The following is a 25237-nucleotide window of genomic DNA, read 5'->3' on the forward strand; positions in this document are numbered from 1 at the left end:
CAACATCACCAGCTGCCAAGGAGGCCCCAGAAGGTGGCACCTTGAACAGGCCAGGTGAGTCACCATGAACAGGCCAGGTGAGTCACCACAGGTTTCTCACTAGGACAAGCCTTGTGTAGAAGTGGTTCCAATTGCACCTGGCTCAGGAAAACAGGATTGAGACTGAAGCTCACCAGTAATTTAAGGCAGAGTTGCTGGACAGGTCAAGTCAGGAACACTGGACCCCACAGAGAATCCTGAATCTCCTGCCATGTGATCAGTCTTCTGCTTGTGATTTAATGAACATAAAGGTCAAGAGATCCGGAAGGAACCCTAGTCTGGCACAGGATGTTACTAGGAGGGCCAGCTTATCAGGAAAAACACCTTTCATGTTTATCATCTTCTGAGTCCCTAAACACTGATGATGCTTTACAATTAGAAAATAAGCATTCTATGCATATATTGTAGAACCAAATCTTAGTGCAATGTCTGGGTTCAAGAGTAAAATTCTAGCACACAGGTGGCATAGGGAGAGGTATTGATGCTAGTTTATACCCATTCTAGAAAGAATGATGAATTATAGGCAATCTCTGGCTATAAAGTCAAATTATTATTACAATGAAATAGAAATTTTTCTGAGCACTTGTGGTTGACAGGTGCCAAATGGGTGGGACTGTGCTAGGGATTTTGTTTTACTCTGACTTTCAGCTGTAGTCATCGTGGTAATCTAGATTCTATTTAGTATTAGGGATCAAGCTAAATTGAATTTCCGAGCTTTATACTCATTTACCTTACTAGACACAGTATAATCTTTGTAACCACAAGGAATTATAAAGCTACAAAAATAAGACAGGAATCAATAAAGACTTGGTTGTATATCACAATAAGACTGTGTCTCCCCAACCAGGAATTCTTGGACCAGAGCTACCAGTACAGTTTCATGATACTATTCTACCTACTAGCCAATCAAAATATGAACCATGTTGAGGTCCTTATGATAAGGACAAACCTGTTTCCCCAACTGTGTTCACATTACAAACCTTACAATGCATTGTATGGAAAGAAATGGGAATATTTCTTTAGCTGATATGCCCATATTTTGAGAAGTCCAAACAGTGTTGAAGCATGGGGAATGTACTGAATTAGAATCTGGTGACCTAGTGTCAGTTTTGGCTCTGATATATCTGAGATTATGATTTTGGACAGAGCATTTCCTCTTCCATTATAAGGATCTTCACATTCTATAGCAGCAAAACGAACAGGCTGACCTGTGAGCACAAGTAGATGCAGTGTGCTTAAGGGAGCACAGTATAGAGGAAGGACCCAGGTAGCTCATGGGAGGTTTTGCAGAGAAGCAGGCAGTGGTGGCACACACTTTTAATCCCATTACTTGGGAGGCAAATAAAAGTGGATTTCCCAGTTGGAGGCCAGCCTGGTCTACAGAGTGAGTTCTATGGGAGCCTGGGATATACAGAGAAACACTATCTAGACAAAAAAAAGAAAAAAGGAAGCTACATATTTTTGCAGATGTCCTGCAAAGGATCTGTGTAGGCCCAGTGCTTTCTGCTTCTCCCAGTTCATGCTAGCTCTGCTCAGATCAATTGGAGGGCTCTGTTCTTCTTTTCCTTCATTCTGTCTGCTTTGACATTATTTTGTCCTCCTATTCTGCACAGTTCCCTGATATATGAATGGGACTGGTAGGGGGATTGATGGAGACACATCACATAGTTCTGTGTCTTTCATTCCCTGTCTCTGTCTGTTTCTCTCTGTTTCTGTTGCTCTGTTTGTACTGTGCTCCCCAAAAGCTCCCTCCACAAAGATTACCAACCCCTCCTCCCACCCACTGCATCCATGTATATGCCCCTCTACCTGACACACTTCCACCTCCTCCCCACCTCTGTCGGTTTCCCTTTTGGGGGCGTCTATTGAGCCTTTACCTGACCAAAGACCACTCCTGCAACTGATGCCCAACAACACATTCCTATGCCACATTTTTGCCTGGAACCATATGTACCCCTTGGTTGATGGTTCAGTCCCTGGGTTGATGGTTCTGTCACTGTGTCTGTCTGCCTCTCTCTTTACCTCTCTCTCTGTCTCTCTCTCTCTCTCTCTCTCTCTCTCTCTCTCTCTCTCTCTCTCTCTCTCTCCCTCTCTCTCTCTCTTCCTCCATAATATCTTGGTATTGGACACTATGTTCACACTTGCTGCAGAAGGAATCTTTTCTTATAATGGCTGAATAGGGCATTGATCAGTGGGATTAGAAGACTTGGACTGCTAGATTGTTTCTTTTATTTAATTTTTTAGACCAGTAGGATTTGATTTTAAACTAGATCTCTGGCCATCTAGACTCTATGTTTTTGTCACATAATCAGTGTCTTGTATATATTCTGTCTCATTAATTGGGCCTTAAGTCAAATCAGAAATTTTTATATTATTCCTAGAGGTTCTCTGACACCACTGCCCTAGCATATCTGGCAGGTATAACTGGCCAATGAGACTGAATAACAGACTTTCAACAGAAAATATTGTAGGTCAAGGGGTTTGTGGCTGAGTTGGTATTTGTTTCTGTTTCAGTAGCCAACAGAGTATGTTCCTATAACAAAGAAACAAGGACATAAGGGTAAAGGTTTCAAGCATGAATCAGCTCAAATTCAATTTCTTTTTTTAATTGAGTATCTTCTTCATTTACACTGTGGATGATAAAACCTTTCCCAATTTCTACCCTCCCAAAAGCTCCCTCCCCAAAGATTCCCAACCCCTCCTCCCACCCACTGCCTCCATGTATATGCCCCTCTACCTGACACACTTCCACCTCCTCCCCACCTCTGTCGGTTTCCCTTTTGGGGGCCTCTATTGAGCCTTTACCTGACCAAAGACCACTCCTGCAACTGATGCCCAACAACGCATTCCTATGCCACATTTTTGCCTGGAACCATATGTACCCCTTGGTTGATGGTTCAGTCCCTGGGAGTCTTGGGGTGTCTGGGTGGCTGAAGTCATTGTTCTTCCCCTGGGGTGTAAACCCCTTCAGCTCCTCCAGATCCTGCATTGGACACCCCACGCCCAGTCCAATAGTTGGTTGCTAGTTTCTGCCTTTGTATTAGTAGGGCTCTGGCAGGGTCCCTCTGGAGACAGCCACGGCATGCTCCTTTTATACATACTTCTTGTCATCGTGTCGGGGTTTGGTGACTGTTTATAGGATGAATCCCCAGGTAGGGCAGTCTCTGGGTGGCCTTTACTTCAATGTCTTGTCTCCCTTATTGCTCCTGTGAGTATTATGTTCCCTTTTTCAGAGGAACCGTAGCACCCTCAGTTAAGCCCTCCTACTTCTTGAGCTTCCTGTGCTAGGTGAATTGTAAATTGTTTCTTCTGAGCTTTGGACTAGCAACAGCTAATTAGTGAGTGCATACCATGTGTGTTCTTGTGACTGGGTTACCTTGCTCAGGGTGACACGTTCTAGTTCCATCCATTTGCCTAAGAATTTCATGAACTCATTGTTTCTAATGGCTGAATAGTACTCCATTGTGTATATATACCACATTTTCTGTATCCATTCCTCTGTTGAGGGGCATCAGGGTTCTATCTAGGTTCTGGCTATTATAAATAAAACTGCTAAGAATATAGTGGAGCATGTGTCCATATTACATGTAGGAGCATCTTCTGGGTACACAACCAAGAGTGGTATAGCTGGGTCCTCAGATAGTACTATGTTTAATTTTCTGAGGAATCACCAAACTAATTTCCAGAGTGGTTTTACCAGCTTGCAATCCCACCAACAATGGAGAAGTGTTCTTCTTTCTCCACATCCTATCCAGCATCTGCTGACCCCAGAGCTTTTCATCTTAGCCATTCTGACTGGTGTAAGGTGTAATCCCAGGGTTGTTTTGATTTGCATTTCCCTGATAGCTAAGGATGCTGAACATTTCTTTAGGTGCTTTAGAGTCATTTGAGTTTCCTCAGTTGAGAATTCCCTGTTTAGCTCTGTACCCAATTTTTTAATAGGGTCATTTGATTCTCTGGAGTCTTCAATTCTTTGTATACATGGATATTAGCCCTCTATCGATGCAGGGTTAGTAAAGATCTTTTCCCAATTTTTTGGTTGCCATTTTGTCCTATTGACTGTGTCCTTTGCCTTACAGAAGCTTTGCAGTTTTATGAGGTCCCATTTGTTGATTCTTGTTCTTAGAGCATAAGCCATTGGTGTTCTGCTCAGAAACTTTGCCCCTGTGACCATGTGTTCAAGGTTTGTCACCACTTCTTCTCTATAAGCTTCAGTGTGTCTGATTTTATCTGTAGATCCTTGGATTTATCTGTAGATCCACTTGGATTTGAGCTTTGGACAAGGAGATAAGAATGGGTCCATTTGCATTTTTCTGCATGCAGACCTCCAGTTGATCCAGCACCATTTTTTTTAAATGCTCTCTTTTTTCCACTGGATGTTTTTTAGCTCCTTTGTCAAATATCAAGTGACCATAGGTGTGTGGATTCTTTTCTGGGTCTTCAATTCTATTCCATTGATCTTCCTGTCTGTCTGCATACCAATACCAAACATTTTTTATCACTATTGCTCTGTAGTAGCGCTTGAGGTCAGGGATGGTGATTTCCCCAGAATATCTTTTTTTGTGAAGAATAATTTTTGCTATCCTGGTTTTTTTGTTATTCCAGATGAATTTGTGAGTTGCTCTTTCTAGATTTATGAAGAACTGATTTGGAATTTTGATGAGGATTGCATTGAATCTGTGGATTGCTTTCGGCAAGATGGCCATTTTTACTATATTGATCCTGCCAATCCATGAACATGGGAGATCTTTCCATCTTCTGAGACTTTCTTCGATTTCTTTCTTCAGAGGCTTAAAGTTCTTCTCATATAGACACTTCACTTGCTTCGTCAGGTTCACACCTAGGTGTGAAATATTATTTGGTACTATTGTGAAGGATGTCATTTCCCTAATTTCTGTCTCATCTTGTTTATCCTTTGAGTAGAGGAAGGCTACTGATTTGTTTGAGTTAATTTTATATCCAGCCACTTTGCTGAAGTTGTTTATCAGCTTTAGGAGTTCTCTGGTGGAAGTCTTGGAGTTGCTTAAGTATACTATCATATCATCAGCAAATATTGATACTTTGACTTCTTCCTTTCCAATTTGTATACCTTTGACCTCTTTTTGCTGCCTGATTGCTTTGGCTAGGACCTCAAGTACTATGATGAATAGATAGGGAAAGAGTGGGCAGCCTTGTCTGGTCCCCAATTTTAGTCTGATTGTTTTAAGTTTCTCTCCATTTAGTTTGATGTTGATTAGTTAGAATGGGTCAATTTGCATTTTTCTGCATGCAGGCCTCCAGTTGATCCAGCACCATTTTTTTTAAATGCTGTCTTTTTTCCACTGGATGTTTTTAGCTCCTTTGTCAAATATCAAGTGACTAGAGGTGTGTGGATTCTTTGCTGGGTCTTCAATTCTTCAGTATGCAGTATATTGCTTTCACTATGTTTAGGTATGGGCTTTGGATTCCCGATCTCTCCAAGTCTTTTATCATGAAGGGATGCTGAATTTTGTCAAAAGCCTTTTCAGCATCTAATGAAATAATCATTGTTTTTTTTTCCTTTGGGTTGTTAATGTAGTAAATTAGAACGACGGATTTCTATATGTTGAACCATCCCTGCCTCACTGGGATGAAGCCTACCTGATCATGGTGAATTATATACTTCTGATGCATTCTTGGATTCGGTTGGTCAGGGTGTTGTTCAGTATTTTTGGTTTGGTTTAGGTATAAGTGTGATTGTGGCTTCATAGAATGAGTTCAGTAGTGCTTCTTGAGTTTCTATTTCGTGAAAACGTTTGAAGAGTATCAGAATTAACTCTTCTTTGAAGATCTGATAGACTTCCCCTCTAAACCCATCTGGTCCTGGGCCTTTTTTTGAAGGGAAACTATTCATGACTGCTTCTATTTCTTCAGGGCTTATGGGACTATTTATATGGTTTATCTGATCCTGTTTTGACATTGACACCTGGTATGTATCTTGAAAGCTATCCATTTCATCGAGGTTTTCAAACTTTGTTGAGTATAAACTCTCGTACTAGGATCTGATGATTTTTTTTGAATTTCCACAGCTCTTGTTATGTCTCCCTAATCATTTCTGATTTTATTAATTTGGATACTGTCTCCATGCCCCCTGGTTAGTCTGGCTAAGGGTTTATCTATCTTGATTTTCTCAAAGAACCAGATCCTTGTTTTGTTGATTCTTTGTATAGCTCTTTTTACTTCTGCTTGGTTGATTTTGGATCTAAGTTTGATTATTTCCTGCAGTCTACTCCTCTTGGGGGTATTTGCTTCCTTTTGTTCTAGAGCCTTCAAGTGTGCTGTCAAGCTGTTAGTGTAAGCTCTCTCCATTCCCTTTTTGGAGGCACTTAGAGCTATGAGTTTTCCTCTTAGCACTGCTTTCATTGTGTCTCATAAATTTTGGTATGATGTGTCTTCGTTTTCATTGAATTCTAAAATGTCTTTAATTTCTTTATTTCTTCCTTGACCAAGCTATCATTGAGAAGAGCATTGTTCAAAGTCCATGTATATGTGTGTTTTCCATTGCTGTTGTTTGAGCTTAAGACCAGCCTTAGGCCAGGGTGATCTGATAAGATACATGGAATAATTTCAATATTTCTATATCTGTTGAGACCTGCTTTGTAACCAATTATATGGTCAATTTTGGATAAGGTACCATGAGGTGCTGAGAAGGTAAATTCTTTTGCTTTATGGTGGAATGTTCTATAAATATCTGTTACATCCAGTTGGTCTATAACTTCAGTTAGTTTCACAGTATCTCTGTTTAGTTTCTGATTCCATGATTTGATCATTTTTTGCAGTGGGGTGCTAAAATCTCCCACTAGTATCGTGTGGGGTGCAATGTGTGCTTTGAGCTTTATTAAAGTTGCTTTTATGAATGTGGGTGCCCTTATGTTCAGAGCATATATGTTCAGAATTGAGAGTTCATCTTGGAAGACTTTTCCTTTGAGCAGTATGAATTGTCCCTTCTTATAATTTTGGACATCACTACCAATTTCATGATACTATTCTACCTACTAGCCAATCAACACCTGAATCAATTTGGAGTCCTTATGATAAGGACAAACCTATATTCCCAAACTTTGCTCATATTACAAACCTTAAAATGTCTGGAAAGGAAAGAAATCTACACATTTCTTTAGCTGATATCCCCATATATTTTGAGAAGTCCAGAAAGTGTGGAAGCATAGGGAATGTACTGAACTAGAATCTGGTGCCCTAGTGTTAGTTTTGGCTCTGATATATCTGAGCTCATGATTTTGGAGAGAGCATTCCATCTTTCACTATAAGTATCTTCACATTCCATAGTAGCAAAACTAACAGGCTGGGCTCTGAGCCCACCTAGAGGTAGAGTGCATAGGAGAGAACAGTGTAGATAACACACCCAGGTAGTTCATGAGAGGTCTTCCAGAGAAGCAGACAGAGAGCTGGGGTGTTCACAGGAACACTCAAAGCCAAGATGTCTCATTGTGTTAGCCATCCTGCACTCAGTTTCCACATTAACCTTTGAACTGCAGTGCTCTTCAGTAGCAGTGTTGTGATGGGAGGGAAACTGGCTGCCACATCTGCCAACCCTCTATGGAAAGGGTTGTCCTGTCTGGCCTGCCAGGATTAGCAGCTGTGTCCTACTGGGGACTCAGAGTATAACCCTCATGGACCAGATCTTTATGGTTTGAATGGAAATTTCAGGACAGAAAATGTGACTGTGTGTCATGTCTAGGACACAAAGAAACTATATTACCTGCTGTAATCCTCCAGGCAAAATCTTTAAAAGAAGTGCCAGTGCCAGCACAACTTGTGAAGACATGCCACCTGAGCACTTGGGAGCCATGGAGATACAAGCTTTTAATCCTACAATTAAGTGACTGAAGCAGGATGGTAGACACAACCCAAATTGCAGAATAATACACTTACAATTTTAATTGAAATAAATTGAAACTTATCATCTATAGGAATTTTCTCTTTTGTTATTTTCTATATTCTTTGTTTATATTATATATGATTTTCCCTTTCCCTGTTTGCCCCTCAGCATAATCCCATAAGCCCTCTTGCATTTGACTGTTCCCCAATCAACCCCCTCCCACTTCTCTGTCCTGTCACATATAAAATCATTCCCAAGAAGAAACTAGGAGAAGAAGGAGAGAACCCTGGTCCTGGAATGACTTTATGCAGCATTGTAGGGGATTACCAGGAATTTTCAATGGAGATTGACTTACTATGGTGCAGTGGTTTTTTTAGCAATGCATATATTAATGTAATATAACATTAATTCACAGAGAACAAAGTATCTCCTTTCCTAACTTATTGTTCATCTTGTGACAGGTGGGAACCTCCTGAACCCTAGGCACTCAGACCAACAGAGTCTAGGCAATGACGAATCTTCGTGTATAGGAACAACAAGTTTGGTCTCAGCACAGTTACAAATAAAGGTAATTTGCATGGAATTCTTTGAGGCAAATTTAAAATCTCAATGTCTTTTTTCTGTGTTTGGCTAGTAATTCTCAAATGTTTTCACCCAACTCCTCATATATCAATTTTTCTTTATATTGCCACTGGGATCAGAGAAAATAGGTCAATGCTCTGTCCAGTTAGTCATTACACTATATTGAATACTGCTCTCAAACACTCTAACCCAAGATAGCCTTGTACAATGCTATGGTCCAAGGTGATCAGAGTTCCCAAAGCCTGTATGGCCTACTGAAGATTCTCATCTTAATTTCTGAGCCTCTTAAACATCAGGAACTTGCTTTAGGGTGAAATGTTCTATAAATATCAGTCAAATCCAATTGGTCCAAAGCTTCAATTAGTTTTACTGTGTCCCTGTTTAGTTTCTGTTTTCCTGATCGGTCCATTGAGGAGAGTGGAATGTTGAAGGCCCACACAATTATTGTGTTAGGTGCAATGTGTGCTTTGAGCTTTAGTAAAGTTTCTTTTATGAATGAGGGTGCCCTTGCATTTGGAGCATAGATGTTCAGAATTGAAAGTTCTTCTTGGTGGATTTTTCCTTTGACCAGCAAGAAGTGTCCCTCGGTGTCTCTTTTGATGACTTTAGGTTGAAAGTCAAATTTATCTGATATTAGAATGGCTACTCTGGCTCGTTTCCCCGAGACCATTGGCTTGTAAAATTGTCTTCCAACCTTTTACTCTAAGGTAGTTTTTGTCTTTGACATTTAGGTGTGATTCCTGTATGCAGCAAAATGTAGGGTCCTGTTTCCTTATCCAGTCTGTTAGTCTATGTCTGGATGCTCCAGTGTAGGGGAATGGCAGGACAGGGAAGTGGGTGTTGAAGGGTTGGGTAGCAGGAGGAGGGAAGATGGGATAGGGAGTTTTGGAGGGGAAACTAGGAAAGAGGATAACAATTGTAATGTAAATAAAATAACTAAAAACAATTAAGGAAAAAAGGTAAAAAAAAATCAATTGTATGAAAGAGACAAGGAGAGTTGGCAATACATGAATTGAACAGTTCAGGAGGTTGTGTAAAAGAGAACTATGTAGAAAGTGAACTCAGAAGTCTCAGTTACACACTCCCTCCCTGTGGGAAATCCAGCAGAAAGCAGGGGACAAGGACCTGGGATCATTGAATAGGTATATAATCGTGGGTATATAGGAGAAATCATGTCGTTTGCCACAAAGTGAGTGGAAAATATAACTTAATGTGATTTTGTGCAATTTCTGATGAGTCATATAAAAATAAAAGGACAACTTTCTGAGTGTGCAGTTCCTCTGAACTAGAGAGTGTAAAAGAGTCTGAGATAGTCTACCTAAGTGACCCAAAAAACTCCACTAGAGAACTCCTTGATAAACAACTTCAGCAAAGTGGCAGGTTATAAAATCAACTCAAGCAAATCAGTGGCCTTCCTATACTCAAAGGATAAGCAGGTTGAGAAAGAAATTAGGGAAATGACCCCCTTCACAATAGCCACAAACTGTATAAAGTACCTTGGGGTGACTCTTACCAAACATGTGAAAGATCTGTATGACAAGAACTTCAAGACTCTGAAGAAGGAAATGGAAGAAGACCTCAAAAAATGGGAAAACCTCCCATGCTCATGGATCGGCAGGATCAATATAGGTAAAATGGCCATTTTGTCAAAAGCAATATACAGATTCAATGCAATACCCATCAAAATCCCAACTCAATTCTTCACAGAGTTAGAAAGAGCAATTATCAAATTCATCTGGAATAACAAAAAAAGCCAGGATAGGTAAAACTATTCTCAGCAACAAAAGAAATTCTGGGGGAATCAGTATCCCTGACCTCAAGCAATACTACAGAGCAATAGTGTTAAAAACTGCATGGTATTGGTACAGTGACAGGCAGGCAGATCAATGGAACAGGATTGAAGATCCAGAAATGAACCCACACACCTATGGCCACTTGATCCTCGACAAAGGGGCTGAAAACATTCAATGGAAAAAACATAGCCTTTTCAACAAATGGTGCTGGTTCAACTGGATGTCAGCATTCAGAAGAATGCAAATTGATCCATCCTTGTCTCCTTGTACTAAGCTCAAATCCAAATGGATCAAGGACCTCCACATAAAGCCAGACACTCTGAAGCTAATAGAAAAGAAACTGGGGAAGACCCTTGAGGACATCCATACAGGGAGAAAGTTTCTGAACAGAACACCAATAGCATATGCTCTAAGATCAAGAATTGACAAATGGGACCTCATAAAATTACAAAGTTTCTGTAAGGCAAAGGACACCATCAAAAGGACAAATCAGCAACCAACAAGTTGGGAAAAGATCTTCACAAATCCTACATTAGATAGAGGGCTAATATCCAATATATATAAAGAACTCAAGAAGTTAGACTCCAGAAAACCGAACAACCCTATTAAAAAATGGGGTACAGAGTTAAACAAAGAATTCTCACCTGAAGAACTTCGGATGGCAGAGAAACATCTTAAAAAATGCTCAACTTCATTAGTCATTAGGGAAATGCAAATCAAAACAACCCTGAGATTTCACCTTACACCAGTCAGAATGGCTAAGATTAAAAGTTCAGGGAACAGCAGTTGTTGGGGAGAATGTGGAGAAAGAGGAACACTCCTCCACTGCTGGTGTGGTTGTAAATTGCTACAACCACTCTGGAAATCAGTCTGGCGGTTCCTCCGAAAACTGGGCACCTCACTTCCAGAAGATCCTGCTATACCACTCCTGGGCATATACCCAAAAGATTCTCCAGCATGTAATAAGGATACATGTTCCACTATGTTCATAGTAGCCCTATTTATAATTGCCAGTAGTTGGAAAGAACCCAGGTATCCCTCAACAGAAGAGTGGATGCAAAAAATGTGGTATATCTACACAATGGAGTACTATTCAGCCATTAGAAACAATGAATTCATGAAATTCTTAGGCAAATGGATGGAGCTGGAGAACATCATAATAAGTGAGGTAACCCAGACTCAAAAGATGAATCATGGTATGCACTCACTAATAAGTGGATATTAACCTAGAAAACTGGAATACCCAAAACATAATCCACACATCAAATGAGGTACAAGAAGAACGGAGGAGTGGCCCCTTGTTCTGAAAAGACTCAGTGAAGCAGTATAGAGCAAAATAAGAACAGGGAAGTGGGAAGGGTTGGGTGGGAAAACAGGGGGAGGGAAGGGGACTGATGGGACTTTTGGGGAGTGGGGGTCCAGAAAAGGGGAAATCATTTGAAATGTAAATAAATATATCAATAAATTAAAAAAAAACCATTCACGCCAAAAATGTTTGCAAACAAATAGCAAACAATTGCTTATAGAATAAAAATCTCCAAAAAAAACCATCAGGAATTTAGTTTTCATTCCTCATGATCATGCAAATGCATAACCCTCCTATGTGTACACAACCACTCACAGCTATGTGAAGTCTTCTGGTCCTGATTTCAATAAATAACCTATTTGTAAGCCGGCTACTTAAGTTGAACATTCCCTCAGAGCTCCTTTGCAATATGTTTTTCAATGGGAACAGGCATCCCTAATCCCAAATCTACCATTTTACTAGCATAATAGGAAATCCCAAGGTGGGATTATTCACTAAATGTATGAAACTGAATTGACACAAGGGGTGTTCTATTCACTCTAATTTCTTCAGGGAGAGAGGTTTGTGAATCTGACACAGATATACATATACAATTGCGTGTGTATATATGTGTGTGTGTGTGTGTGTGTGTGTGTGTGGGCAAAGACATGAATGTGCTAGAGAGCTGAAATGCCAGCATGCCAGACAAAGTGTTTTGATGTTTCCTGACTTTTCTTTTTTGTCTTAGAACATCGCCAGGCATGATAATGCCACTCTTCTTCCCCAAGAGCGGTTCCAACTGTTAAGTGCTCTTGGGCAGAACATTGAAATAAACAAGAATGTTTCATTGGCATTTTATATGAGCCTGAGCAAAAACTTCTATAAAATGGCAGCTGACCTTGATCAATGTGGACAAAAGGAAGCAGCCTTTGTGCTCTACCACAAGTACCTCACGTGAGAACCTGCAGTTTCTACTCCTTTTCTGGAACTCGTTTTTTTGCTCACTCTGCTGTTTTATTCAGGGTTTTCTTCTTTGTTGACAGCTATAGAACTTGAGGATGTTATCTTTTCATCAGATTTCTGGAACTGCCCACACAGACTTTTTCTTGTGATTCAAAGATATGAGGAACAAAGGTGGTGGTGTTATAAATAAGGAAATATAATGGCACACAAGGTCCAGCTCATAGTGGAAGAAAAGAGGGCTGAAAATCAGTGTGTATCTGAACTGATAGCTATTTTTGATTTTCAAATCTCCCCTGATGTAAAGAGTCACAGATTTGTCTCTGATGGGTGGCCACGCTTATTGAGTTCTATAGGAGAGAGGTAGGCATTCCTGTAGCTTCATAGTCACCAGAGGATTGTTGACTACCTAGCTTCAGTGTGGTTATCCATCCATAGGGATTTCTTCAAACTATTCATTGTATTGCATAAGAAGAGTGAAAAACAGATTGTAAAGCTGTCACCATGAAATAGTTCTTACAGCCTCAGTGACAAGGGTGCTTTGACTTTAGTAAGGGGAAGATGGAAAAGTCTCACCAATCCTAGTTGGCCTTAAATTTTGTGAAACAGAATATAAGGATATATATATATATCCTTATATATCCTTTAGAAGTTACTGGTATTTAATAAGGCACACCCTGAGATATATCTATATCTATATCTATATCTATATCTATATCTATATCTATATCTATATCTATATCTATATCTATATCTATATCTATATCTATATATCTATATATCTATATATCTATATCTATATCTATATCTATATCTATATATATATATATATATATATATATCAGGGTGTGCCATATATATATATATATATATATATATATATATATATATATATATATATATATGTAGTATAGGGAGGGGTTTTCTGGACATGATTTCATTGATCTTCAGAAGACTGAATGTTTAGTAGGTACATCAATTACTGTTCCACAACTAGAGAGCTTAGATTTACAGATGAGTTGAGGTACCACAGATTGCATTCCCCTTGTTGTACAAATACTACAACAGGGTTTCTCTTGGTTTTCCACTGGTGGTTTCCTGTAAAATGAAGGCATTCTCTTGAGATCATAAAAAATCTACTCTCATTTCTTCCCTTCTCCAATAACAAATCTCTCTTACCAAAAAGTCACAAGTTCTCCCATACATCAGCTTCCCAGACTGAGTTTCTGGTCATATCCTCTTCTCAAGAAGAGTTTTTGACAAGGCAGTGAATCTTGAATCTTGGACAGACATAAGGGTTGAAGCAGTTTACTAGCATCTTTCAGTGCATCATGAGACTAGGTACCCAGCGAACATCACCACCTAGAACTGAGCACCCTCAGTATCTCCTCTCATTACCTAGTGATGTCTGAGGTAAGGTGGTACACTCCCAGGAAGCAATAAACAAAAGTGCTATGTCAGCAAAGATTAATAGTGGGAATGAAAGACTCAGACCACTGTGTTTATTTCCTAGTATGAAGTCCAGGAGTACAACCTGTTTCCTCAAGGATTGTGGGTCTATCTGGTGCCTCCTGGGTGTTGAAATGACCAACTGGCACTGTATCACTTTAACTATGCTTATTGACAACTAATGTTTGCTGAATGTGCCAGTATCATGGAAGAATTTTGATAGTTTTTCTCCAGTCTAAGTAATGGAAATTGATGTGGGATCTCAGGGTGTGCCTTATTAAATACCAGTAACTTCTAAAGCAGTGACTACAGAGTCCAAGATTCCTCAGGGACTCATTTAGACATTTTAATTTCTCTGCGCAGCTTAGTCTCTCTGCTCTATTCCTTTAGACTCTATGTGGAAAAGCTCCCGGCAGATAAAAAGTACAAAGAGATTCTGAAGATTTATAAAAAATCAAATATCCTCAAGGTAGGTTTTCATTCTCAATGTGGCTGACCAAAAATCTCCAAAGCAGAACACAGTTGCTCACCAAAAAGACACAGATGATGACACTAGAAGGAAGGGGGGGCAACGCTGTTTCAGGAATTCTGTATAGAGGGAATGGCTGGGAATTGCGTTCAAGACATGCACGAGATACTGCTGCCCTTGCCATCTTCTTTTCTTTCTCTCTTTTCTGACATTAGCACTGTTCTAATTATACATTTTGGTTTTGTATTGCAGACAACAAAACAGATTTTTGTAAGGGCTGAGGAGCTAAAGAGAGACCTGATTAATGAATACACTGAAGAACATCTTGTTTACTTGACAGAAAAGGTCAGTGTGAGGAGAAGCATGGATATAGGAGGACTGTGTGACATCTACACAGTCTGATCCCAGGACTGTCTTGTGCAGTGTCTTTGAAGTGTGAGTCAATGACAGGGCTCCCTCTGTAATCCAATCAACACACATGAACATGCACACACACACACACACACACACATACACACACACACACACAATGTCATGGCATACTAAGAAGACTGAAACCTAACTTTATTATAAACAGGAAAAGCGTAAGGTAGAAGAATGGATTTTCCAAAACACCAGGGATACTGGCCCTAGGCTCAAATGTCAGACTTTAACGGAACTACACTTTGCTCATATCTGGGCTGAAAAGACGTTTCTTCCAAAATTTGAAGTAGTGGCCTAAATTCTTTTCCTTTCCTACAGAAGAAGAAGGAAGAAGAACTGTCCAAGAAGGCATCATTCTTGGAAAAAAAAAGGAAGACCAGAACAGGAATTTCAAAATGGGCTTCCTTTCCTTTTCTAAAACGGTATGGTTCTCAAGAAAAATAAGCAAGGTGGGAGGTGGGCGCTGGAGCACCAATTTCATCAAAGGAAGCTCAGCCTTATTCAGTAACAACTGGAACTTTCAGCCCAACAGTGGTGCCTTCAGCAAAGGAAGCCTGTGATGAAGCAGCTCAAACAACATCACCAGCTGCCAAGGAGGCTGCAGAAACTGGCACCTTAGAATGTCCAGGTGAGTCATCATCGTTTTCTTACTTGGACAAGCCTTGTGTAGAAGTTGTTCAAATTGCATCTGGGTCAGGAAAACAGGAGTGAGACTGAAGCTCACCAGTAAGGTAAGGCAGAGGTGCTGGACAGGTGCCTCAAGTCTGGAACACTGGGACCCACACGGAATCCTGAATCTCCTGCCATGTGCTCAGTCTTCTGCTTCCATGGATCTGCTGGCTATGCTGTGGTAACAGAACCTCATGAGATGAGTGCTGCTTTTATCTGTCTTGACAACCTGACTGTCTTGTCAGCATGTGGAGACAGAGCAATATTTCCATATGTATCTGTCAGATGTTGTTAAAAAATTTCTGAGCTTTCCCTCCAGTTTAGAGACCCCATGGGTCTCCCTCGTCCTTAAACATTGCAAGATTGTGGACAGATTGTGGTAGTCTGACCATGAGATAAGAAACTGTGTATATATTTGTGCTCTCTGCGTCCTCTTATGACCTGAAGGACTTATTCACAGCCTCACAGATCTAGCATAAATGCTCCATATGATTGAGCATAACCACAGCTGGCTTCTTCAAGATGGATTCTATAGAATAAGTGTAGTTTGACTCAATGCATGCCAGGATGTCACAGATTGTAAGTCATTTGTGTGAATCAAGGTCTAAGGCAACATTCAGGTGGACACAGGAAAATACAAGTCTAGACTTCAGAGCCTAAATGCCAAAAAATCTGGAGATATGAATGAAGAACCAAGGAGATGACTTTGTCCAATGAAGACTTTCACAGAGAAATTTTATATCAGCTCAGAGTCACATCCAAAAATATTGCTCCATCCACTTAAGCAGACAGTAAAGCCCATGGCCCCTTCTCTCAGACACCAGTAACCAGAGCTTGGAGTAAAACTCCCTGCCTATCATGAGGAGGGGGATGAAGAAAAGAATCTCAATGACTTTGCATTACTTTCCTAGGGTGATAGGCTTGAGTTCTCCTCAGGGATACCAGGCCCTGTCTCCTCATACTTTTCTCTCTTTTCCATTACAGTTGAGAAGGGCAGAGGCCTGCGCCAGGTGGTCCTCCCTCATGATTTGTGCGATAAATTCCTCACTGCAGCAGGAATGAACACCAAGAAAAAAATAGAGACATGTGGTGTTCTATGTGGAGCCCTGGTAAAGATATAAACACTTCTGATTTGAGCCTGTTGTTTTCCCCTTGACTTTACATGACTCTCAGGGAACATATCTAGGGTCTCTATCCATACACATCACCTTCCAAGAGGAACTATGGGTGACAAGGCTGGCCATCTTGTATTGGATGACTTTGTATTTGGTTGCTTTAGAGAGTCTTTTGAAATGAACAACGTGGTTCAATGCTATAGATAGAAATGTTCATTCTAGATGGGGGCTAGTGCCAGAAATTCCAGGCACTGGCAAACTGAGGCTGCAATCTTCTTGCAAGTTCAAATGAGCCTCAGCGTCAAAGTTCTATATTACCTACAGGTAAAAGAATGCAGACAGAAAGCAGAAATGCAGGTAGCCAGGCATAAGTCCCGGAAACAGACAAGTTGCCTAGTTGTAACCAGAAATCAATGGCTTTTAGGTCCTGGTCTGAGTAGCTACTCTGGTAAGCTTTTGAGCACTAGTTTCCTAGGCATCTCTGGACTCCTGAGCAATCCTACTGGCTGCTACTGGAAAGACTCTAAGCCCAGGAGGTGTCAAGCTGGACATCTACATTTCTACTCAACATCTGTTCCTTTTTAACTGTATCTCAGCAAAGCACAAGAGTAGCCAAGAATTTGAAACCACAAAGGGAGAAAGAAAAATGAGATTCATGCACTTTCTGGTCTGGGGCCTATTGTGTGTGAGAAAGAATGGGTCTGAGACCTCCAAGAGTTGTAACAAGTTGTTTTCTCCTGGCAGGTTGGGGAGGAGTATCACATCAGCCATATCCTCATTCCTGTCCAGGAAGGAGGCCCAGATTATTGCTGTGCAAAGCATGAGGAGGATCTCTTCTTTATTCAAGAAGGACTGGGACTTATTACATTAGGATGGATACATGTAAGCAAAAGGACCTCTGGTAATGAGGGTTCCTTTTCTGTTTCTTCGAAACAGCCTACCTAAAACTTGCTGTGCACAGAGTCAATTCATTCCAGATCATCGGCTCTTAGCATATATAATCAATAGTGTGCAGTTCAAATCAAAGGAGCATTTCCTGGCACTTTTACAGTTCTTTGTATTTTATGTTTACCAGGAGTAATTGTTCAAACTTTCAAATTCATGTTAATCTGCGTGGAGAATGGTAGCTTGCCAGGATATATGAGAAAATGTATATAGACCATATACCTAAAAGGTGTAGAAACTTAAGTAAGCCAAGAGTGTCTGTTCTAATGATTGTGGTTTTTATTTATGAAGAAGTACTTCCTTTGTGTACACTGAAATTATCTTACATGCAAGATTTTGAAGTGTTTGAACATCTCTGGACTTGTTTGGACTTTCAAGAAAACACATTTACTTGCCGAGAGAGTCCCTTGGATGATTCTGTTATTTTCAAAGACTGAAGTTCACAAAACTATTGAATTTATTCTAACAACGAATATAAGCCCCAAGAAGGAGCATTATTTGTGTTTTTTGTGAGATCAAAAACTTCTAGTCAGACCTTGGGAAGTGCTGATGCTCTTCATTCCAATTGTATACATTCTTCCTGCTGTGCCAAATTCAACAATATATTATGGCCAACTGATATTGGCCTTTTGTGGCTTGGGACTCAAAAGGGAAATCACACATAAAATGAGCACCAGGTCACATGAGACAAAGTGCACAATATACTTCAGGTGAGAAATATAGGACAGTGAGGGTTGCAGAGGAAGAGCTGTCACATGTAAAGTGACATGATGACTTGGGAGGAGGAGCCCAAAATATTTATGGGAGAGGGGATAGCATTGGAGAGAGATACACTGAGATCCTATATCAGTGAGCATTTCTGTTGGCTAGGATTTGCAGTTTGTTTTGGAAATGGATGCCTGATCTTCACATATATAACCAAAGAGAACCCTGGCATACCTTGTCTAGGATGGGATGTAAAAATAGAGAGTGATTTGGAGTAAAGAGAAAACTCTGGACTATTCTGAGCAAAAGAATGATGTAACCAACACCATACTACAGAAGTTAAAATTAAGGAGTTGAAGGGCTCCTTGGGAAGGGAATGTCAGGTGTGGTTTGGGAGCTTATACCATGGAATGAGGATAAGAAGGTGATAGTCTTGTTTGTGTGTGTAGGAGGGATCAGGGTAATTCAGATACCCAGGCAATAGGGGTAGAGGCTGAGGAGTCAGACTGGGCAGGATTTCAATTGGGCTCATGGAGTTAGAAGTGCTCCTCTCATAAACATGAATAGGGTTGCAGAAGAGGACAGACCTTGACAGCAGGGTTCAGTTATACTGTTTGGAATTGAAGGCACATGTTAGATATTCCAACTGCATCAACATTGGGAGGATGTTGTGAGAAGCCTAGAGAGGGACCTGAGCCACATGCAGGTGGCTCATGAACCTGGTAAATAGGGAGAACTGGCTGCAAGAGAAACAATTCCCTGGCAGATTAGGTGAATGTCTAATGAGAAAAGCAGGGTGTATAGGGATGAAGAAGAAACAAGGGTGAAGGAGAACTGGATAGGATGTTCTCAGAAGCCGCATAACAGGGATGCAGGAAGAATGACTTCAGGATTTGACCTGCTGGAGTTCTGAGGATATTGACTTAATGCTTTCTAAGTCATGGTGGACAGAGATTGCAATGTTCAATAATGTCATAAAATCTGGGTGTACTGTCACACTCCTGGACTCCCAGCATTCGGGACAATAAGACTTATAGGTAGGGAATTTGGTGCCAACTTGAGTGAACTGTAATATTGTGCCTCAAAACAAGAAGTCACTTGATTAGGAATTGGTCAATGTGGAGTCTGTCATAACGGTCATACTGAAGCAGACATCTAGGACCTAGAATCTAGGGGAATTTGAAGTGAGAAAGCTGCTCTTAGGAAATGGGTTAGCAGATTACTGACATGTAGGACCTGAGAGATGGTTTGGACATGGTATCTTCTTGTTTGTTGTTTTCTTCAATTTTTCTTTGATTTCACTTTAGTTGTCAAAGGCTTGATGTTTTAAATTATAGCATAGCTGTGAGTATACATATGTAAAAAGAGTTGGGGTTGCAAATTGGTACAACCACTCTGGAAATCAGTTGGGCAGTTCCTCAGAAAACTGGGCACATCACTTCCGGAAGATTCTGCTATACCCTCTCCTGGGCATATACCCAGAGGATTCCCCACCATGTAATAAGGATACAAGCTCCACTATATTCATAGCAGCCCTATTTATAATAGCCAGAAACTGGAAAGAACCCAGGTATTCCTCAGCAGAAGAATGGATGCAAAAAATGTGGTATATACACAATGGAGTACTATTCAGCCATTAGAAACAATGAATTCATGAAATTCTTAGGCAAATGAATGGAGCTGGAGAACATCATACACTAAGTGAAGTAAGCCAGTCTCAAATGATCAATCATGGTATTCACTCACTAATAAGTGGATATTAACCTAGAAAACTGGAATACCAAAAACATAATCCACATGAAATGAGGTACAAAAAGAACGGAGGAGTGGCCCCTGGTTCTGGAAAGACTCAATGTAGCAGTATAGGGCAAAACCAGAGCAGGGAAGTGGGAAGGGGAGGGTGGGAGAACAGGGGGAGTGAAAGGGGCTTATGGGACTTCTGGGGAGTGGGGGTCCAGAAAAGGGAAAATCATTTGAAATGTAAATAAAAATATATTGAATAAAAAAGGAAAAAATAAGTTACAGCTTAGTTGTGAGTGTACATACATAAATAGCGTTGTTAAATGGCTCAAGGTGGAGGCATCTATATGCATAGACAACTTAGAAATGAAAATCTGCAAAAAGCCTGCTCCAAATTTCTCATTTCCTTCCTCTGAAATTGAAACCTCTCTTGATCTCACCATGTCTTCCTCCATTTTATGTATGAACCTCCTCAATTCTAGTAGTACTTCGCCTTCATTGGGCAGAAATGTAACTTTTTTAACTGGGTTGCAACCATTACTCTCTGTAAGATTACTATCTGTAAGTGGGGACTCATGCATGTATTTGTCTGATGGGTAGTTACATATGGTGACCCAGTGAGAATGGAAGGGAAGTAAAGGAAAGAGTATGATCGTGTGAGTAGTACAGTACCACATCAGAAGGAGTGTAGTAGATCCTCTTCACATAGGGAGAAATCCCATGGGTCTCAGAGGAAGGATTCAATGTCAACAGCTGCATTCCCAGAGAGATTGTTGAAGTAGTCATCAGAAAAAAATGATGAATTAATCAGTGTGCTGTTGACAGGAAGGAAGCAGAAATGGGTTAAACGTGAAAGACAAAACTTGAAATAGTTACTGTCTAGACATCAGGTTTATGTAGGCATGGATGATCAAAAGGAAGTGACACTATTAGAGGATATGGCCTTGTTGGAGTAGGATTCTCATTCTTGGAGGAAGTGTGTCACTTTGGGCATGAACTCTGAAACCCTTCTTCCTTCCTGTGAGATTTTATGTTCCTGTTTGCTTTTCAAACAAGATGTAGAACTCTCTGCTCATCTGGCACCATGTTTGCCAGGATGATGCCATGCTATCTGCTATGATGATAATGGACTGAAGTTCTGGACCTGTAAGGGAGCCCTGATTAAATAGTGTTCTATATAAGTCTTGCATTGGTCATGGTGCCCATTCACAAAATTGAAAACAAAGAGACAGTAAATGAGAAAACTTTTTTTTAGTTTATGATGTTTCATTATGCATGCTAAGCAGGCACTTGGCCATGCCCATAGCGCCTTTACTGTATTTTTCATTAGATATATTACTTATTTACATTTCAAATAATTTTCTCTTTCCTCAGTTTATTTTGAATTTTATAATTTGCAGGACAAGGCAGATGGTTCAATTTTCCTTTTCCACATGACAGATGTGGGTTTGCATGGAGAGATTTTGGAAATCACAGGAGAGAACAGATTGTTCCCTTCCCTGGTGGATCAAGCATAGCTGACTGGGCTAACTTACAATTCTTGACTTCTTTTGTCTTCTCAGACCCATCCAACCCAGACAGCCTTTTTGTCAAGTGTAGATCTACACACACATTTTGCATACCAAACGATGCTCCCTGAATCCATAGCTGTGGTGTGTGCTCCCAAGTATAAACAGTAAGTATGTGAGATTCAAGTCTGGAATTTAGAATTACAAAATTGTCAATGGCTCCAAACTATTTAAAAATTGTCTATGTACAGAATGTCTTAATTGATTGCTATGAAAGCCTTCCTTTAAGGTGCATATTCTAATGATCACCAGCCACTCTTAAAAGATAAGATGACACCACTGCTGGTTTTCTAAGACAACCTCTCAAGTAATTTACTCAAGAGGCAGAGATTGAAGAAATTCCACAGAAAACACTTTATAAGAGTTTTATGTCTTTTATTTCCCAATTCTGTGTTATTCTGAATTCTTCAGGAGAGGTAGTATTGGGCAAGCAATGAGTCATCCTGCTTTCTTTTATAATATTTTTGTACACTTGATGTGCTACAGGAATAAGATTGCTCTGGTTTTAGAATTTTGTCCCTTCTCCCTCAAATTTATTGGTTTAAACAGACCTAACTCATTGCTACATTGTTCTTCCTACATATTTCTACTGTTGACTTCCTCTGCCCACTTAGATTATCGTGCAAGAAAGGGATCCAGAGAGAGAGAGAGACAGAGATGCTTATATATGACAAAAGGAAGGAAAGTGAATAAATGAATGAATGAATGAATGAATGAATAAGAAAGTATAGATGGAAGATCAGGGGGAAAGACATCAAAGAAAAAAGAAAGGAGAAACAATAAGAAACTAGTGCATAATTAAAACTAGGACATGGATGTCAAGGTCTAGGAGGAGGACAGCGTGGACCATAATCAATTACAATAGGCAGACATACTCCGCAGTTACTAAAATAGAAGGGAAACACTGTGCAAAGAAGATGAGAAGAGAGATAGGAGGTTTTGAGAGAGATGAGACGGTAAAAGAGAAAGAGGGAGAGACATCTATGAAAAAAGACATCTAAGAAAAAAAGAGAAATGAGTAAAAGAAAACAAACAAAAGAAAATGGTAGAAAGAAAGGTAGAAAAGAGAGACAGAGGAAACTAGGACTTGGAGGCAAATGTGTGCAACTGTGTCTGCCTTTTCTCATTTCAGAATTGGAATTTTCACCCTGACACCTACTGGACTACAAGAAATATCCGATTGTCCACGGAGAGGGTTTCATGCCCACAGACAGGACACAGCTCTCTTCTGTGTATGTATCTTTGTACAAGTAATCAAGGGCGTGTTTTCAGCAGGACACAGTGCTGATTGGGTTCATCATTTTTTCCTTACCCTCCTGGCAGTTCATCTTCACCACCCTCTTCTTAACAATTCACAATAACCAAATATCTAGGATTCAGGTATCAGTGGATAGAAGTTTTCTCATATTTGAAATCTAGTCATTGACTGTCTCTGAGATGCTAGTCCTTTCTGTCCCTCAAACCTGATATCTGGGGTAACTAATAACATCAAGATAAGATTAAGGAAGCAAAACTTGAATGTACTTCAGGGTCAGAGTGTGAGAGCAGCATGCTTGAGGCTCTGAATTCCATCCCCAGTAACATGAGGAAAAGAACAAAGTATTACATACATTAGCTTATTTAATGCTTTATCAATGTCATTAACTAACTCGCAGTCAGTGATCTGAATGCAAATGAAAAATATGCAAGATAGGTTAATTATGCAAATTTTGACCAGTAATTTTGTCTGGAAGAGTATGGTTCTAACTCTCTAGGGAGGTAGTTTCTTCTCCCATTTTATTTTCTCTGGTCACACACTTAGTTTGATCAGATCTTTGTGTGTCAGATCAGCCCCAGATAGCAAGATTCTTTCACTTTATTGCATATCAGCCAGGGCTCTTCCATTGAGTTTAGATTCAAAGGAAATGTAGCAACATAGTGAAAGGACTAGAACCTGTCCCATAAAATATATAAGAACCAGAAATTCAGTCACAGAGATCCAAAGTAATCTAAGATCCTATATCAGACTGCTAATTCCAAGAGTCAGTCTGTCTTTCTGTCTCTGTCTCTCTGTGTATGTGTGCTTTATATGTGTCATAATACATGTGTATGTATATATATATCATTATACTCTTGATTATAACAAACAATTAAGACCTAATAAAATTTAAGATTTTTTGTAAAACATGTATATTTCTATGTTTCTTTCTGTACCATCATTGTGTAGACTTGTGAAAGCAGATACCATTTTCAATTTAAGCCTGTTATCTGTGGGTTCAGTACCTGTAGTGCTGAGAAGAGTTTGTCAGATGCCCTAGATCTGGAGTCAGGTGATTGTGCAGTGCCTGCTTCTGTATAAGATCAGTGGATTCTGTTACACATTTTATCATCTCCATTGTTCCCAGTTGAGTACTCTCATGGTTCAAAAGCAGAGAACATTTTTCAGTCAGATGGGAGGAAGAAGATCCGAACAGATGTATTCTAAACTACATAGCTCTGTCTTGTAATATAACAATGTTAAGTATTGCAAAGTTGAAAGAGATTGCATGATTATAAAAAAGAAAAAGATGCCTAGAAATCTAATGCCAAGGTTCCAAGTTGTAACAACACTTTCTATTTCTGGCCAATGTAAAGCATACCGACAAAGCCAGCAGCAGGACAGCTATAGCAGGTGAATCATGAGTTTAAAGCTATCTGACACTATGTAGCCAAACTGAGTCAGACTGATTACTCCTCATGTTTTTGTATGCCATATTTAAGCATCCCTCAAAGACTATTAGATAACTTTTATCATCTGATTTATACAATGACTCCAATAATACACTGGACTTACTGATCCTTTTAATAAGGCAATATTTTGCAAGTGACTCTGGAAAATATGTGCCAAGATATATGGTGACACACTGACTCTGATCATGAGGAGAACTAGGGAGGAGTACTGGGTCCCAGACCCTTTCCCATAGCTGCCACCAACAAGATAATCTCACCTCTAAGATGACAATTATTGCTCTACAGTTAGCTTTTTACATTAGAGGATTGGGACAGGGCTATGCAGTGAGATTGCTTGTGTTTTAAACTTTAGGCCCTCTATTCAGTTCCCAGCATTTCCACTTCTGGAATCTGCCAAAGTGCTCCTTTCCTATAATACAGCACTGGAGAGCAGGTGTCAGGAGTTTAACACCAAGATTCTTCTGTGCTCTCTAGGATATATGGTGTAGACTAGATCACATGAGACTTTCCTTTGCTATAATATAAAGAGTATAAGTTGTTTCAAAATTGAAGCTTACCATGACTTATCCACATTTCCTTTTCTCCAATTGCAGGACTGCAGTCATGTCAACACCCGGAACATCATGGTGACTGTCACAGATTTGAGATGAGTCAAATCCCAAACACCTTCAGTTGTGAGTGTGTATGTGTGTGTGTGTGTATGTGTGTGTGTGTGTGTGTACGTGTGTGTATGCATGAGGACTTGTGCACATGTATGTTTCTCTCCCTCTGAGTGTTTTATACATATGAATGTGTTATATGCATGTATGTAGGATGGTATACATATCTGTTATGTTCAATGTGTTATACAAGTTGCTTCTATCTCTTGAATGTTTAATCTACATCATGTATGTGTACCAGTCTGGATGGTTATACTTGGTGGCCAAAA

The 25237-nt window shown here is 39.9% G+C and overlaps 1 protein-coding gene across 1 annotated transcript; it reads left to right on the top strand.

The window, feature by feature from the left end:
* The first annotated feature begins 64 nt into the window (after positions 1-64).
* LOC127668502 (STAM-binding protein-like) lies at positions 65-24959 on the top strand. The gene is made up of 6 exons (XM_052162138.1): positions 65-77; positions 16512-16636; positions 17387-17524; positions 21595-21707; positions 22733-22832; positions 24903-24959. The coding sequence occupies exons 1-6, from the start codon at positions 65-67 to the stop codon at positions 24957-24959; spliced, it is 546 nt and encodes a 181-aa protein (XP_052018098.1).
* Positions 24960-25237: the final 278 nt, after the last annotated feature.

The sequence above is a fragment of the Apodemus sylvaticus genome, chromosome 18, assembly GCF_947179515.1.
Source record: "Apodemus sylvaticus chromosome 18, mApoSyl1.1, whole genome shotgun sequence".
Lineage (NCBI taxonomy): Eukaryota > Metazoa > Chordata > Mammalia > Rodentia > Muridae > Apodemus > Apodemus sylvaticus.

Coding starts and splice junctions, on each gene's coding strand:
- LOC127668502 (XM_052162138.1), top strand. Junction 17,525..21,594: donor TTACATTAGGATGGATACAT/GTAAGCAAAAGG, acceptor TTGTCTTCTCAG/ACCCATCCAACCCAGACAGC. Junction 22,833..24,902: donor AGGACACAGCTCTCTTCTGT/GTATGTATCTTT, acceptor CTCCAATTGCAG/GACTGCAGTCATGTCAACAC.